The 16633-nt window shown below is 47.1% G+C and overlaps 2 protein-coding genes across 2 annotated transcripts in view; both read right to left on the bottom strand.

Moving 5' to 3' along the window:
- Window positions 1-9958, bottom strand: part of GCN1 (GCN1 activator of EIF2AK4) — a 58773-nt gene extending 48815 nt beyond the window's left edge. The window contains exons 1-5 of the mRNA XM_001488848.7: window positions 9745-9958; window positions 5339-5441; window positions 2146-2209; window positions 1440-1571; window positions 827-935 (exon numbers count right to left, since the gene is read on the bottom strand). Of these exons, the coding sequence (XP_001488898.3) occupies window positions 827-935; window positions 1440-1571; window positions 2146-2209; window positions 5339-5441; window positions 9745-9762 (426 nt within the window). The 5' untranslated portion in view covers window positions 9763-9958. The remainder of the gene's footprint in view (window positions 1-826; window positions 936-1439; window positions 1572-2145; window positions 2210-5338; window positions 5442-9744) is intronic.
- A 1173-nt stretch (window positions 9959-11131) lies between these two features.
- RPLP0 (ribosomal protein lateral stalk subunit P0) lies at window positions 11132-15263 on the bottom strand. Its single transcript, NM_001252576.1, has 8 exons — window positions 15239-15263; window positions 14873-14974; window positions 13719-13894; window positions 13524-13611; window positions 13251-13397; window positions 12955-13140; window positions 11733-11873; window positions 11132-11365 (listed from the first exon to the last, which is right to left on the bottom strand). Exons 2-8 carry the CDS (start codon window positions 14924-14926, stop codon window positions 11204-11206), a joined length of 954 nt encoding a protein of 317 aa, NP_001239505.1. The 5' UTR covers window positions 14927-14974; window positions 15239-15263; the 3' UTR covers window positions 11132-11203.
- Between the last annotated feature and the right edge of the window lie 1370 nt (window positions 15264-16633).

The raw sequence follows: 16633 nt of genomic DNA, 5'->3' as shown, positions 1-16633 counted from the left end.
TGGTCTCAAGCTCCTGGTGCATTCTGGTCCATAAACACAACCCTCCAGGGTTGACCCCTCCCAGTCACTAAGCCACAAGTATACTTATCTATCTTGGATAATGGTTATAAGAATTCATTGGAGAGAAGCCAGTGAGGGAGCCCAGGATGAACCATCTTATAAGAAGGCCTTTTGGTAACAATGAAACCCACATTCTGAAGCGAGTCCAATTCCAGCACATCCACTACCTGTGAGGTTTCAGTATCTTATCCCTCAATCAATCACTGATGGCCATTCCAGTCAATCCAGAAGTGTGCTGGATGAGCCCAGGGACGAGGCCATCAATGTGTTCTAGCTGCTGCTTTGGGGAGAGGCACTTACAGTTCCTAACGCGCTTCTCGTGTACCTGCACAGCCCTCTGTGAGTTTCTACAGCCCTTTCACACCTCATCTGAGCCCATCTCCACGACAACTCTTCCAGGTGGATGGGGTGGGTGGTGCTTTTTCCCATTTTGCAGATGAGGAAACAGGCTCAGAAGTTAAGTACTTGGCCAGATTTCATGGGCAAGGATCAGATCCAAATCAAGATCCTCAGACTCCTTTTCACAAAACCGTAAGACCACTCCTCTTGCCCTCCACTAATCATATCTAGACCTTCAAAAGAACCTCCCAACCTTATATATTTGATAAATAGATGAATGTTATTATGTTGCACTCATGCCTATCCACACCTCGGGACAATTCAAAGTGCCTGGTCACCCAGCACTGAAAAGAGCACTTGGTCAGCACATGCCCCAACTCTGTGCAGAGAGCTGACCATCGCTACTCCAAAGACCCAGGGAACCTACCAGTTTGTTCCAGAGGTCTCCTTGCCGCTTGGCTCTCGAGGGAAAGACAATGCGCACCAGTAGGCAGGTCCAGGACAAGGCCAGCAAGGCGGCCGAGCCGCTGCTCTTACTGCAGAGGGGAGGGAAGGCGAGGGGTGAGTGCAGAGCAGCAGCCTCCATCTTGAGGACAAATGCTCACCGCAAAGCCCTGCCTGGTATGTAAGACCTGCCCTTGACCTAAAACTGGGCAGAACTTGAAACCACTTTCCCCACAAATCATCTGTAAAAACTGAGGACAAGGAGTGCAGGCCTCGTTGGCCAACCTCCCATCTCTTAGCACTCACAACTATAAAAACAAAAAGACAGCCTCCCCCATTCACTGCCTGGTAGGCATCTGGTTTCCCCTCAAAAGGGCCTTTCTTCCACTGGTTTCCCAACTCTGTTCCTCAGCAAAGTGGTTTCTCCAATGAGCCTGCCATCCTGGCTTCTCCCTCTACTCAGAATGCAGACTGCCAGTGTCATTCAGAGCTGGAAACGGGAAAGGGGAAGGGACAGGCACGCTCACACCTGCTCAACGCAGCTCGTCTGCACTCAGTTCTCCCGAGAGGGCTCCACCAACCCCTTTCCCTCTTACCTGGGGACACCTGCTTTGGAGCCAATGCCTGAAGACTGCAGCGAGTGCAGGAGGTTCTTAGCAGTGGCTTCTGGCTGGGCCTCAGCCAACTGCTGGATGGCTGCCTGCAGGGCCCTGCGGGAGGCTGCATCTCTAGGGAGAGAATGAATGGGAAAGGTGAACCTGTGGACCCAGGGAAGGGGCAAGGCAGCTCAGGCCGGGCACTGGTCTTTCTCAGGAAAATTGGATTGCACTGTATTCCAGGGATCATAGCTGATGGGATTAGGAAACAACTAGATAAATCTACCTTCTCCCAGAGTTCTAGAAGCAGCTAGTATGGGCAAATGAGCCACAAAGGCTATAAGGGCAACCCCTACATTTATGGAGCACTTACTACGGGACTCAAACTAGGCCAAGTACTTTTACATGTATGACTGACGACAGCGTCCACACTGAGCACTCATGACGTGGCACGCACTGTTCCAGGCACTTTACACTTACTAACAACCACATATGAGGTAGATAACAGCATCATCCCCATTTTGCAGATGAGGAAATTGAGGTACAGAGAGCTTAAGTAACGTGCCCAGGACCCAATAGGTAGGATGTAACACAGCCCAGATTTGGACTCAGGCAGTCTGGCTCCAAACCCTGGGCTCTAACCACTACCCTATATCACCTCTCTGCACAAAGTACTTCAGACACTGGGCCCTTGGCTAGGATTCACCTGTATCGATGCAGAGTCAAGCAGAATAATTTGCAGAGCCCTTTCACTGCTCCCTCTGGCAGATCTGAAACCAAAGATTACACAGAGATTAGTCAAGAAAAACTACCTCACGAGCATCTGCTTGAGCCATCATTCTGACAGACATGATCTCTGCCCCCTGGACACTCCCTGTTCATTTCAGAAATAATTCCCAAGAGGAAAAAGCAGTGACAAAATAGGACTCTAGGAAAAAATCTGGTACAGAAAAGCTCTCGGGGGCACATCTGTTAAATAAATGAAACTAAGGAAACACAAGCGGCCCCAAATTTAACACGCTATGGAGTGGAGGTGCTGGAATGCTGGGACTCTTCTGCTTCTTGAGCTGGGTGCGGGTCACGTGGGTGTATTCAGTTGATGATAACTCAGTGAGTTGTTCATTTTTGATATGTGTACTTTCTGTATATCCTAATAAACAGTTTTTTAAAATAGTACAAAATTCAAGGTCTACAAGGGATCAGAAAAGGGAAGAACGCCTGTAACTGGATGGTTTCCAAAGGTTTTAAGGACACAGAAGCTTAGCCTAGCAGATTAAGAAGCTATGGAAAAGTGGAAAGAGAGGGAAGTACATGCTGAGTGGGGTTAACACGAGCAAAAGTATAGGAGTGAGACAGCATAATGCCTATTCAGGACCTGTGAGAAGGAAGAGGAGGAGGAGGAATAAAAACACCCAACACGTAACTAATGCTCACAAGGCGCCAGGCCCTGCTCTAAGCAGTTCACATACATTAACTCATTTAATCCCTATAAGGTGGGTACTGTGATTGAGTCCATTTTAAGACGAAGAAACTGAGGCACACGAAAGCAGGCAGACCAGCCAAGTGAAAGAGAAACTTTGGTTGAACAACAGAGCTCAATAATGGAAAACCAACCTGTGCCAGGTCCTGCACGCCAGACTGCAGCATGCAGACGAAAGGGAGAAGGGTCTGAGCAGGGGAAATGTAGGCTGCGATGTAGGACAGATTACTCTGGGAGGCACCGAGAGCAGTGGGCCCACGAAGGGCTCGCACAGTGCCTCACACATCAGGCATCTGAATGTTAGGCGCAAATGAAGGAAGTGCAGGGACCCAGTACCCCAGGGCCCTGAACACTATTGTGGTCCACCAGATTTGGGGCTATTTCAGTAATTGAGAAAAAGAGAAACTGGGGCCAGAAACAGTTGTGGTTTATCATAGCCGGGGACTGTGTTAAGCACCATCCATACATGTTCTCATTCACTCCTCAAACTAACCCTTTGAGGGAGGCACTATTGCCACCTCTATGCTCAAAGCAAGGAGACAGGCTGAGACAGGTTAAGTAAGCTGAACCAGGTCACACAGCCTGTAAGTGGTAGATTCAAGGATAGAATGCAGAGTCCATCTGACCCCAGAGCTGAGGGCTTCATCACTGACTGCTGCCTACAGACCTGTGACTGGGAAGATCAGGCACAGGAGACGCTGCAGCAGCGAGTCGCCAGGTTCAAGCACACGAAGGCAGAATGGAGCAGAGCATCAGAGAGGCCTCAGGGCCAGGCGGAGCTGAGCCATGCTGACCAGCTGCATCCCGGGTTAGACAGCCCTGACAAAGTCTTCAACTCCTCAGCCTGGCTAAAAACATCTCCCTCCACCTTAGGTTAACTCACTTGGTTATCTGCTTGCTACCCTAAAAACAAGAGAGGCCTGAATAATTATCACCACGCAAAGGCTCCTCCTTAGACTCAGAAATTGAGAAAATTGAGAACTAATGATTTCATGCAGGGGTAGTTAACTTCCCATAATCGACTCGCACATCAAAGGCTACTAAATACTTTACAAATATAATTTGCCCTGAATTGTAGAGTTTTAGGGTGATTAAAGAATAAAATCACCTTGAAAAGGTCCTGAGTAGTTCATAAATTTCACCCATACACATCGAACTCCTTACTCCATAAAATGGGGAAAAAGCGTAGTATTCAGCAGTTATTTAGCAGGGAGTCAACCATCATGGTTCAGAAGGTCTGTACAGCTACTCTCTTGTCACACGGCAGCCTTGTCTAACTAGAACCTTGTTGAGAAAAGTGACCAGAAAGACTTTTGAAGGTGCCATAAAACTCATACACTGAAGCATTAATACACAGGAGAACCTCTGAGAAGCTCACAAACAGCAATTTACTTAATTTACACACCTCTTTAACAAGCTTGGGTACATTACCAGGTGACAGTAGATCAGAAGCGGCAAACAAGAACTCGGGGGAAAGGGTGGTAGGAAGTAGGCTCTTCACTAATAAGAAGGGAAGGTTGACGGAAGGGGCACCCAACTCTATACCGCCATGGTTCTCAAACTTTGGCAAACCCAGGAAGCACCCAGAAGGCTTGTAAAAACACAGATGTTGAGCTCCACCCCCAGAGCTTCTGAATCTGAGTTTCTAGGGTGGAGCTGAGAACTCGTATCTCCAAAAAGTTCTGGGATGATGCTGAAGCTCCTGATCTAGGGACCAGACTTTGAGAATTAATGCTGTATAGTAAAAACACACCAAAGGGAAACTCAAAAACTAATCAGGATTTATTGGGTGAAGGCAAACTAGGCTTACACACTGCAATAGGAGGTAGGGATAGCCCTTGGTTATGGAACAGAATCAGGATAACCATATGTGCTCAGCACTTCCCAAAAGGTGTTCCCCAGACCATGAGCAGGTTTGCAACAAAAAAGAAGTTCAAGGAAAACATCAGATTGAAGAAAGCTTAATAAAGTTAAAACACCTTCCTGGAATATGCTGCAAGTCTCCCAGAGGGCATTAGAAAACGTGACATCTCCCAAACTTATTTGATCTTGGAATCCTTTACTGGCCAATCACCTATTACCATCTTGCTGACTTCCATGGAGCACAGATTGGGAAAAATGGTGCCCCAAGTCATAAAGAAAATTTTTTGACATACACTAAATTACTTAAGAAAGACTGTTGGTATCTTTTAGAAATACATATTTCCAATCAAAATGGTTAAAACTGTAAAAAGCTTTGGCACCTAAATGGATAAACTCTCCACCAACCCAACTGCTTCAAGTGTTTCAATGCACATAACAAGCAAATACAGAAAGTGATCGCAGAAGTTGCTGCGAGGGGAAAAGAAGACCATGGTTCTAAACAGAGAACACTTTGAAATGGAATCATCTCCAGGCCATGGGGATGGAAAATAAATACCTTTTCCAGAAACACATTTCCCAAGTTCACTGAGGATTTCTCTCCGTTCCTTCACACTGGCTGTTGTCACCTTCCCTGCAAAACGCTTTAGTGTCTCGGAAACCTGTGAAGACCAAGCCCACAGAGAAAATTTCACCCATCAGACTACAAAACAATGAGTGTGTGTATGTGCTATGGACGGGGGGTGCAGAGTTCAGTGAAGATCTAACGCAGGGTTTCTCAACCTCCACACCACTGACATTTGGCTGGCTAACTCTTTGTTGAGGGGGGGCTGTCCTCATACATTGTAAGATTGTGAGCAGCGTTCCTGGCCTCTACCCACAAGATGCCAGGAGCAGCACTCCATTCCTCCTACCCCAGGTAGGACAACCCAAATTGTCTCCAGACATTGTCAACTAGTCACTATACCTTATCTAAACTTGGATTAAAAAGAGGCAAGGCAAAAGGCAAAAACCTCACAACAGAAAATATCCTTTCAGAATTATGCAAAATCCAGTGAGGGCCTACTAAGTGTTGGGCATGTTCCCTTTCTATCAGCTCATGTAAACCTCCCACGAGGGAACTGTCAGTATCCCAGCAAGTCACTACTGGAGCATAAGCATAGTGGCTGAAGGGTGAAAGGTTAAGAGGCTGAATCCCAGCTCTACCAGCTGTGGAAACTCAGTCAAATTATGTCATCTCCTTGATCTTCAGGTTCCCCATCTATACAATGCAGATAATAGCACCTACCGCACACGACTGCTATGGAGATTAAATGAGATAGTGTACGTAAGCACTTCCTCTCATCTCAAGCACAAAGTCAGCTACGACTACCAACAAGCCTTGAAGTAGGGATCAGCATCCCCATTTTACAGTTGACAAAGGAACTGAGTCCACGAGGGAAAGCCATTGCTCTGACTAGAGTTGAGAGCCACAGCACCTGCATTTTTGATACTAAACCTGAAACCAACAGGTCTAGAAACTGATGCTAACAAGTCCTTAGCTTTCAACCACCAACCATGTTACCACAGCTGCATCCCCTGCACAGAGATATAAGCATAAGACCCAGAGAGGGGCCAGGTTGCAAATATTCCTGAAAATCTAGTCCTGTGCAGTATTTTACAAGCTACGAGGTAAGCAGGTCATGGATACAAGAGCAGTAGAGCAGGGCATAACAAGACCAAGTAATAACACATTGGTGCCAGGGTATTTCACAGAAAGGCTTTATTAAAATAATATTCAAGGGTGCATAGAGAAATCAAATAATGCTGAGTTTTCCTTATACTTAAAGCCCTGCTACAATTCAATTGGTAATGAATAAACTCATGTCCAAAACTGTCTTCTATATAAATGTTTTAACAGTCATACATGCACATAATTAAAGAGTCAAAGTTGAAGAGTTCTGGGAGGTTTGCTATGAAAACCAGTCTCTTACCCTCACTCCCCAAGGACCGTCTCTTTCACCAATTCTAGCTGGTTATTTTGGTATTTATCTCTAGATAACTTGCTTGTGCTGCTACTTCTTGATTTTTCAGTTTTATGGCCTTTCCACCATAGCTCTTTCCTTCTCCAACCCCACTACACACCCTCCCCATTTCCCCAATATAATTCCTGAGTTTCACAATGTGGGCTAGCTCAGTAGTCAGTGCTTACATGTAAATGGTATTCAACTTCCATTTAATAAACTACATTTACTACCCTGCACAGCTTTTTTATTAACCCTGGAGTTAAGCGTCTTTCCCACCTCACCTCAGTTTGCCTTGTTTTATCTAATTAATAATTCAACCCCAAACTTTCTGCCACTTGTCTAAATCCCAATACATTTAGGCAGATCAGGTGTTCTATTAAATTGCAACTTCCTGAAGAAGCCTCGTCCAGAGCTTTCTGACCTGCCCCAATTTGGCAGGTGACCCTCTACAGCTGCTACGCAGTTATCACCCTGAAAATGTACTCTTTCTTGTGTTCGGGTGAGGCACATCCTCCATTTTGTGTAGTCCTCGCAAGTCTGAAAATATTCTAGCCTTATACTTGATTTAAGTGTGCCTGGATTCAAAATTCTAGGTTCAAATCATTTTCCATCAGAATACCAAAGACAGGTCTCCACTGGGTTCTAGCTTTCAGTGTTGTTATTCAGTCCAAGGCCATTCTGATTCTTGATCCTTTGTATGAGACCTGATTTTTTTCCCCTGGAAGCTTCTAGGCAGGATCTTCTCTTTGTGTCCAGGGATCTAAAATTTCACACTAATGTGCTTTGTTGGGAGTCTATTTTCATCCCTTGTGTTGAGCATTTTTAGTCTGGAAACACATCTCTCAGTTCAGGGAAAGTTTCTTGAATTATTTTGTTGATGATTTCCTTGGATACTGGATGTCCCACACTGGTCTTCACAATGATCCTGTTTCTTACACTCTCCAGAGAGAAAACTTCCAGTCTTTTGCCAAGGGGAGAAAGACAGCCTGGGATCTGACTGCATTGGAAAAAAGGGCTTTCAACCAATCCTCCTAACTTAGCCCGTCACTTCCAGAATTTAGCTGATACCACCAATTGCCAAATGTCAGAGATTCCGCAATGTAAAGCAGGTTGGTTCTCAGCTTTCCTAACTATTGGCTTAGGAATCCTTTTCATTGGGTCCGCTAAATGCATTCCACTCACCACTTCCTAGCTTCCAAAAATTTGCTGCTATTGTCTGCTCACCATTCTCCCAATGGCTTAGGAATCATTTTCATTGCGTCTGCAAAATGCATTCCACTCACCACTTTCTAGCTTCCAAAAATCTGTTGCTATTGTCTGCTCACCATTCTCCCAATCCTTGTGAGATTTTTAAAAAACCCTTTACTAGTTTTAGTGATGTTTAAGGAGACAGCAAAAATAGATGTATGTATACAATCTACCATCTAGCTAGAATTCCCACATAGCTGTCTTTCCACGATAATATTAAATTCCTGGCTCATTTCTCTCACAAAGATGAAAGAGCTTTTCAGGTTCAAGGCTCTTCTTTTCCTTAATCATAAGATGAATGTTACCCACTTGAGACCCTGTCAGAACAAAACTGAGGAAGAGCACGCTAAGATCCTTCAGAGAAGTTATTTGCTAGAGAAATCAGATGCAAACAGCCATAAAGTTCACAGGTTTCTCTCTAGAGCAGCATTGTCCAACAGAACTTCCTGTGAAAATGGAAATGTTCTTCTGCACTGTCCAATACAGTAGCCACTAGCCGCATGTGGCCACCGTGCACTGAAATGTGACCAGTGCAACTGACGAACTGAATTTTTAATTTCATTTAACTTTAACTAACTTAAGTAGCCATTTGGCTATTAATTAGCCAAGTGGCCAGTGGCTACCACACTGAACACCACAGCTCTAGAGAGATTTGTTTTTTTTCTTGCACTTGAGTATTAATGTTAAACATTCGGCATGTATTCCCTCAACCCCTTTCAAAATACCCAACAGACTAAGCTTTTCTTTCCAGGATTCAACATAACACAACTTGGAACAAATTACCAACCCTTTGGTAACAGGCAACTCTCAATATGGGTCTTTTGAATGTTGAGGTTAAGTGGTCACTCTCTGATCTCAGGGCCTCCAAATCAAAATCAATTTATCTCCTGACCCTGGAGACCCAAGTGAGCCAAACTGTCCACTTGACACCTATTTTTTTCCCCCATAATATTGCCTTTTCACCCTAAAACACTCACAGCTACAAACGAGCCTGCGGTGGCGGAAAACGGTTTTCCCAAGTCCTTCCGAAGGACAAGGTACCCACAGGTGATAACATTCAAGGGTGACAAGACTCTTCCTGGATAGTGACAGTTCTTTTATCTAATTCTAGACCTAATAATAACCAACATGCTGGAGTCCTACTTTATCTCATGGAATCCTCACAACAACCCTATGGGATAAGTATTATTTTAAGCCCATTTATACACAAAAATACTGAGACTTGGCGGGGTTAAGTAACTTGCCCAGCGTCTCATAGGAATCGATGAGCTAGGACTCAGACGCAGAACTGCATAAATCCAAAGACTGTGCCAGAAGTCCCTGCACATAATAGGTGCTCGAGACACATCTGCTGAATGTAAAGTTTAAGGAAGAGTTGGCATTGGCCCAGCTCATTGCCGGAGGGCTTCGGAGAAACGGAGCAGGGACTCCGGGAGGTGAAGGTCTACAACCCCAGGGTCGGGGGAGGCCCCTCCGGGCTCCAGCTGCCGAAGCCGAGGCCAGAGCCCCTGGCTCCTCGAGCGCGGGGTCGGTCTGCGCCGCCCGGGCCGGGCCGGACTCGGAGCCGTGAGGGACCGGCCCGAGGCGGCCCAGGGGCCGCGCCCTCCGCAGCCGCCGTCCCCTGGACCCCTAGACGAGCGACACGAGCGGTCGGGCCCCGCCATCCGCGCTCACTCGCTGAGCGCTTCGGCCCCGCAGCCGCCCTCCTCACCTGCGTGTCCGCCGCCATCCTGCCGGCGCTGACTCCGGAACCGCTTCCGGAGCGCTTCCGGGTCACAGCGCGGGCCCACGCGGCAGGGCGAGGCCGGGAGCCCGCTGAGGCCGGGCCTGGCGCCCCCGGGCGGGACGGCGGCCGCTGCAGCGCAGGCTTGGAGTGGGGTGCCGGGCCACGCGCCGGAGACGAAGGCCTCCTCCTCAGGGCCCGCCCTTCAGCCTCGGGCCGGTGCCCTTCGCCGCCTGGCCTCGTGTGAGACGGGTCTCTGAGGATTAGTAACGCGGTGAGATCGCCCTGCAGTCCCCGACCCCCTTCGAGCCCATAGGTCCAGCCTGGACACTCCCATGGGGGCCTTTCCTGAGTGAAGACCACGTGCTTTAGAGAAATGTGTTTCCTAGATGGCAGGAACTGAACTAGGTAAAAAGGAGACAGCGAAATATAGTGTCTTGTCCTGAAAGTTTGTAACCCGGGGTGGACGATCAAGGAGTTATAAATCAGGGGTAGATGTGGCAGTCAGGAAGGGATTCAGGACCAGAGGAAACCTTGGATGCTCCAGGCTGGGAGCTTAAGCCAGGCCCAAAGGGTGGGATGCTGGGGGAAAAGAAAAGGCCTCACGGTCCAAGAGTTGTCTGAATTTCTCATAGTGCAGACCTGCCCACGCTATAGACTAGAGAATGGAGTCTGCATAGCTTAGTCGTTGGTCCCTCTACCAGCAGTGGCTTTCAAACTTTTGACTGAGACCCATTACAATAAATACATTTACATCATGATCCAGTACAAGCTTATAAATGAAATATAAGCTTCACAACAAAATGCCTACCCTTTCAGCAGTCAGGTGGTGTTTTCTCTCTTTAAATCAGTCACCACCTAGTCTTTATGAATTGGACCGCCACCCAGTTTAAAAAACCCTGGCACTCATTGAGCGCTTCTCTCAACTGACTAAACCTACTGGTGGCTAGTGGCTGGATGGCCATGGAACCAAGAATTCTAGTATAATAAAAAATATAGTTATGGGCCAGCCTGGTGGGGCAGTGGCTGAGTTTGCATGCTCTGCTTCAGTGGCCCAGAGTTCACCAGTTCGGATCTTGGGCATGGACCTACGCCACTCACTTATCAAGCCATGCTGTGGCAGGCGTCCCACATATAAAGTAGAGGAAAATGGGCACAATGTTAGCTCAGGGCCAATCTTCCTCAAAAAAAACAAACAAGTTAAAGGTGGGTCTAGAAAAAACACAGGATGTTAAGAGAGCAATACTTCACTTACAAAGAGGAGACCCAAATGTCAACTTCAAATAAAACTCTGGTTTTACCATGGCTTTAGTTTCTATCATACAGCACATAAACCTCAAAATGCAAAAAAAAAAAAAAAAAAGGAGTCCAGAGATTTTTAAGAGAAGTAAGCCTTTATTTCTTTGTTTCACAAATAAAGCTGGCTGAATTGGTTGCTTTTTGGTGATTAGTCAAAGAGACCAAATCCCATATCCTCGTCCGACTCCTCCGACTCTTCCTTTGCTTCAACCTTGGCTGGGGCTGCGGCAGCAGCAGGAGCAGCAGTGGTGGCAGCGGCCACGGGGGCAGCAGCCACAAATGCAGATGGATCAGCCAAGAAGGCCTTGACCTGAGGCAAGGGGAAAAGTCTGTGGTCAAAAGGGTCATCCGCAACCCCTACTATTCACAACCCTTTGGCCTCTGTAGAGCTCTAGTTTAATGGCCAACATCTTTCAAACCAGTGAAGCCTACCCCGGAAGTGACCGGGGAGAACAGCCTGGTGAGCTTAGGCCCAGGTCCTACCTAGTAACTAACCCTTCTCTGGATCTCTTGTCATTTCTAAAGTCAAGGACACACCTCCCCTGCCCCTCAACCTCTCTAAACTACACTTAAAAATTTTACCTGCTATGTAAAATATAAAAGCACTAACTCTGCGGGCTGCCATTTATCCCCCTGCTAACTGTCAGGCCACCTTGGTCCTCATGGGTTCTTTTTACCTTTTCAGCAAGTGGGAAGGTGTAATCAGTCTCCACAGACAAAGCCAGGACCCGCTTGTACCCATTGATGATAGAATGGGGTACTGATGCAACAGTGGGGTAACCAATCTGCAGACACACACTGGCAACATTGCGGACACCCTGTAGAGAAGGAAAAATTATACTTTAGGTGAGACATCATAGAGAAAAGACAGTGAAGTCCAAGCAAGTTCAAGGGCAGACAAGACTGGCTAGGTTAGCATCTTGGCCTCACAGAGAACACTTCATCCCACACCAAATGCTTCTGGCAGAGCAATTCATAAATGCTTTTTGCCCTCATTCCCCATCTGGATATTCCCTATACCATAATGATGGTGTTTACTTCAAAAGCCACGATTTTGTGAAAAATATAAACTGTTAACGTAACTGCTGAGTTCCATGAGAAAAACATTAAATTCCAGGGGCTGGCCCTGTGGCCAAGTGGTTAAATCCACATGCTCCGCTTTGGTGGCCCAGGGTTTCGCTGGTTCGGATCCTGGGCGCAGACATGGCACTGGCTAAGCAGGCCATGCTGAGGCGGCATCCCACATGCCACAACTAGAAGGACCCACAACTAAAAATATGCAACTACGTACCAGGGGGCTTTGGGGAGAAAAAGGAAAAGTAAAAAAAAACATGTTTTAAAACATTAAATTCCAGATGTGAATTTCATCCACTAGTAAGATTTTCAAGAAATAAGATGAAGTTAAGAGTATATATATTTGCAACTTTTCATTTGTCCAAGAAAAGAAAAAATTTCATCTTCTATCATGTTATTCATTAATTAAAGGATATTTTAATGGCAAAATTAAGCAAGACAGTCTCAGAAGAGTCAATCCTCCCAACAAAGGGTTCTTGGCAACATTCATGTATTATTAAATTGTCCACGTTTTTCTCATTTTTCCTTTGACTCATGACACTACCCAAAATCTCACTTTACTGCAGATTTATTATTGCTAGAATAGCCCTCATTATGTGCCCAGCACTATTCTGGGCTGGGTAAGGCTTTATACCCATTAATTCATTATGTCCTTCAACAATCTTATATTGTTATTGCCATTTTACAGATGAGCAAACTGAGGTAGACAAATTAAACTATCCTTGGTTACATAGTTAGTTTCAGCTGCGTGACCGGGATTCAGTTAGATGCTAGTCATGCTCTCAACCATTAATGTAAGAAGGGGCTGGAATCAGCAGCATGTACCTCCAGGAAGCGAGAATGCAGAGTTTCCTCTGTGATGTCAAGCACTTCCGGGTTGTAGATGCTGCCATTGTCAAAGACCTGCTGGATGATCAGCCCAAAGGAGAAGGGGGAGATGTTCAGCATGTTCAGCAGTGTGGCTTCGCTGGCTCCCACTTTGTCTCCAGTCTTAATCAGCTGCACGTCACTCTGAACAAGAAGATAACAGTTGACAGTTAACACCTGGACATCTAGCAGGCGCAAGGCAACCATGCCCCAACCACTTGCCTGGCCAGCACTGGCAAGCCAGGTCCACTCACCAGAATTTCAATGGTGCCTCTGGAGATTTTAGTAGTGATGCCTAAAGCCTGGAAGAAGGAGGTCTTCTCGGGCCCCAGACCAGTGTTCTGGGCTGGCACAGTGACTTCACAAGGGGCAATGGCACCAGCACGGGCAGCAGCTGGCACCTGAACAAAAACAAGAAATGTGAGACGTCTCCTCTGCACAGATACAACCTGAGAATGGTCCATTTTCCTTTTAAGGAGCCAAAATTAGTGATAAGGTCTCTTCTGCCAAACTAATTCTCCCCTTACCTTATTGGCCAGCAGCATGTCCCTGATCTCAGTGAGGTCCTCCTTGGTAAACACAAAGCCCACATTGCCCCGGATATGAGGCAACAGTCTGCAAAGAGAAGTTTACAGGAGATGGTCACCTTTCAGCACCATTCTTCTCCAGGAAAAAGGAGAAGGGCACCGAGGAGGACAAAGATGCCCAGAGAATTAACTGACTTCTCCAGAGCCGGGTTGTTTTCCAGATGCCCTCGGATAGCCTTGCGCATCATGGTGTTCTTGCCCATCAGCACCACAGCCTTCCCGCGGAGGGACATGCGGATCTGCTGCATCTGCTTGGAGCCCACATTGTCTGCTCCCACAATGAAGCATTTTGGGTAATCATCCAAAAGTTGCTACGAAAACAAGCCAGAAACAAGCAAAGTTTACAAGGAGAAAAGAGGAAAAATATCAGGAGAAACTAAATCCTACAATGGCTGGTTTCAATCTCGTTCCCTTTCTTCTGTGCTTTTGAAGTGACTCAGAGATTGGGACAGTTCTTCCCACTAGGAGCCACCAGAGTTCTAACACGGCCACATTTGTCAAAGATTTGCTTGCCGAGTATGAATGGTGAAAATTAGGTTTGTACGTTCAACCAAAACATTTTTTTAATTTTAGCTTTCATTTTTAATTTTTTCCACTTAAGAGGCATGTTTCTGATTCACTAAAATGGCTGAGTTAACAAAAAAACAGTGCTCCAAATAAGGCTAGATTTACAACATTCAAAACACAATGTAAAGCAAATACAACATAACATTACTTGCAAAATCTGGATTTTGGGTATGTGATTATTGTACAAGTCTCGTAAGTGTTTTGTGTGTCTGAATACCTTCATGATAAACAAGGGAGGATATAATAAACTACGCTCCACAATGCAGCCTGAAGGGCAGCACGGTCAGAATTTCCAGGGAGGGAAGACCCACCTGAAGTCCATCAAAAAGATAACATTCACTAGACCTTTAGTTTCTTGACTGACAGGACCTAAATATGCAACAACTTGCCTCCTTATGACGAGTCATTCGTTGCCTCAGCCCTTCCCAAAGATGGAGGCAGAGAAGTAAAAGCATGATGAGCCTATCTGGAGGACAGGCAGACCTGGGTATCAATGCTGTCATCACAGGAGCCACCTAACCTGCCTGCGCCTGTTTCTCTGCAACAAGGGTGGGAGGGGGGCCGCAGAGGTCAGAAATTTGTGAAGATCAAATAAGACTCGATAAGTGTCTAATTCAGTAACTGGCACCAAGTAAGCGCTCAGCACACAGCAGCAGACTGTCCCTGTAAGCGCCCGGGGCCGAGGCAGCATGATGGGCGGCCGCGACCCATCCCGCACTTACGATGATCTTAAGGAAGTAGTTGGACTTCCAGGTCGCCCTGTCTTCCCTGGGCATCACGGCGGTGCGTCAGGGATTGCCACGCAGGGTTTAAAGACGATGTCACTGAGGAGAGAGAGGGAGCTCAGACACCCCGACACCGAGCCCCACCGCCCCGCCGGGCTCCAAGCCCGAGGCCTATACGGAGCGCGCCCCGCGTGAGCGCCCGCTGGCTCGGCCTGGGACTGCCGCCGCTCGGGGAGCGCGAGCCGCCGCCGCCGCCGAGGCCCCAGCCAGGATAGGCCTAGACCACGCGGCCCCCAAACCCCCGCAAACACTCCCATCCTTCCCTCCGCCGGTTCCCGGAGCGACTGCCCCGACCACACGAACCTCTCACGAGGACGCCTGGCAAAAGGAGTACCGCCCGCCGGCGAGTACCTTTTATCTGTGAACGAAGCCACCAATCAGAAGCCGCGGACGGCACCCCTGCCTATTGGCTAGCGCGAACGCCTGTCAGGTGAAGCAGAACTGACCTAGGCAGCCATTGGGTGATATCGCTGCCACTCCAGCCAACGGGAAGCCGTCTCTAAATTAGGTATTTAAGGAAGGCTCTGCCTGATACCGGAGGAGGTTTCTCAGAGCTGCTTCCCTCTGCTGGCCTGGAGCTGCTTTGGTGTAGGAGCTAGAGTGTGAACTGAGACCTGGTTTCTCCCTGCCAACTGGCCAAGTCTCAAACTAAAGATAATGACGTGGAGCTGAGAAATAATTGCACATGCCTTAGAAACAGAATGGTCTCTGGTCTCCTCTACAGTTTGTTCTTTCCCCTACCAAAACAAAGGGATGCTTTAAAACCTAAGTCGGGGGGCCAGCCTGGTGGCACAGTGGTTAAGTTCGCCCCTTCCGCTTCTTAGCGGCCCGGGGTTTGCTGGTTCGGATCCTGCGTGCGGACATGGCACCGCCTGGCAAGCCAAGCCGTGCTGTGGTAGGCGTCCCACGTATAAAGTAGAGGAAGATGGGCACAGATGTTAGCTCAGGGCCAGTCTTCCCCAGCAAAAAAGAGGAGGACTGGCAGTAGTTAGCTCAGGGCTAATCCTCCTCAAAAAAAAAACCTAAGTCGGATCATTTCCTCATCTGCTCAGAATTCTTCAAAGACTCCCCAATTCCCCTGAGTAAAAAATCTAAAACTTAAACTGCCTGCAAGGCCCTATATGATCAGCTCTCCGCCTCCACCTCTATAATCTCACCCAGACGCTGCTCTTTGCTGCTTTTCCAGAGTGTGTGCCTACTTTAGGGCTCTTGCCCTACCTATTCCCTCTTTCTCGAAGGCTCCTTGCCCATATCCACAGGAGTAACTCACCTCCATCAAGTCGTGGCTCAAATATCACTTGCTCAGAGGCCTATCCTGATTGCCCTATTTAAATTTACAAAAAAAATCCACTCCCACTCCCCCTTACCCTGTTCTATTTTTTCAGTAGCACTGACACCTTCTAACACATTATATAATTTATTTATTACACTGTGGTTTTTCTGTCTCTCCCTGCAAGAACGCAAGCACCACAAGGTAGAAATTTTTGTCTTGTCCCTGGCACACAGTAGACGTATAATAAATGTTTGTTGAATGAATGAAGGCAGAGTTTGCAATCAGATGACCTAGATCCAATTACTTATTCTGCCACTTCCTAGCTGGGTCATCTTAGGAAGTGATTTCACCTCACTGACCCTCTTTTCCCTTTCCTTATCTGTGAAATGGGGATAATAATAGTATCTACATTCTAGAGTTGTTAT

The sequence above is a fragment of the Equus caballus genome, chromosome 8 (genome assembly GCF_041296265.1).
Source record: "Equus caballus isolate H_3958 breed thoroughbred chromosome 8, TB-T2T, whole genome shotgun sequence".
Classification (NCBI taxonomy): domain Eukaryota; kingdom Metazoa; phylum Chordata; class Mammalia; order Perissodactyla; family Equidae; genus Equus; species Equus caballus.
This window is presented reverse-complemented; position numbering and strand designations above follow the sequence as displayed.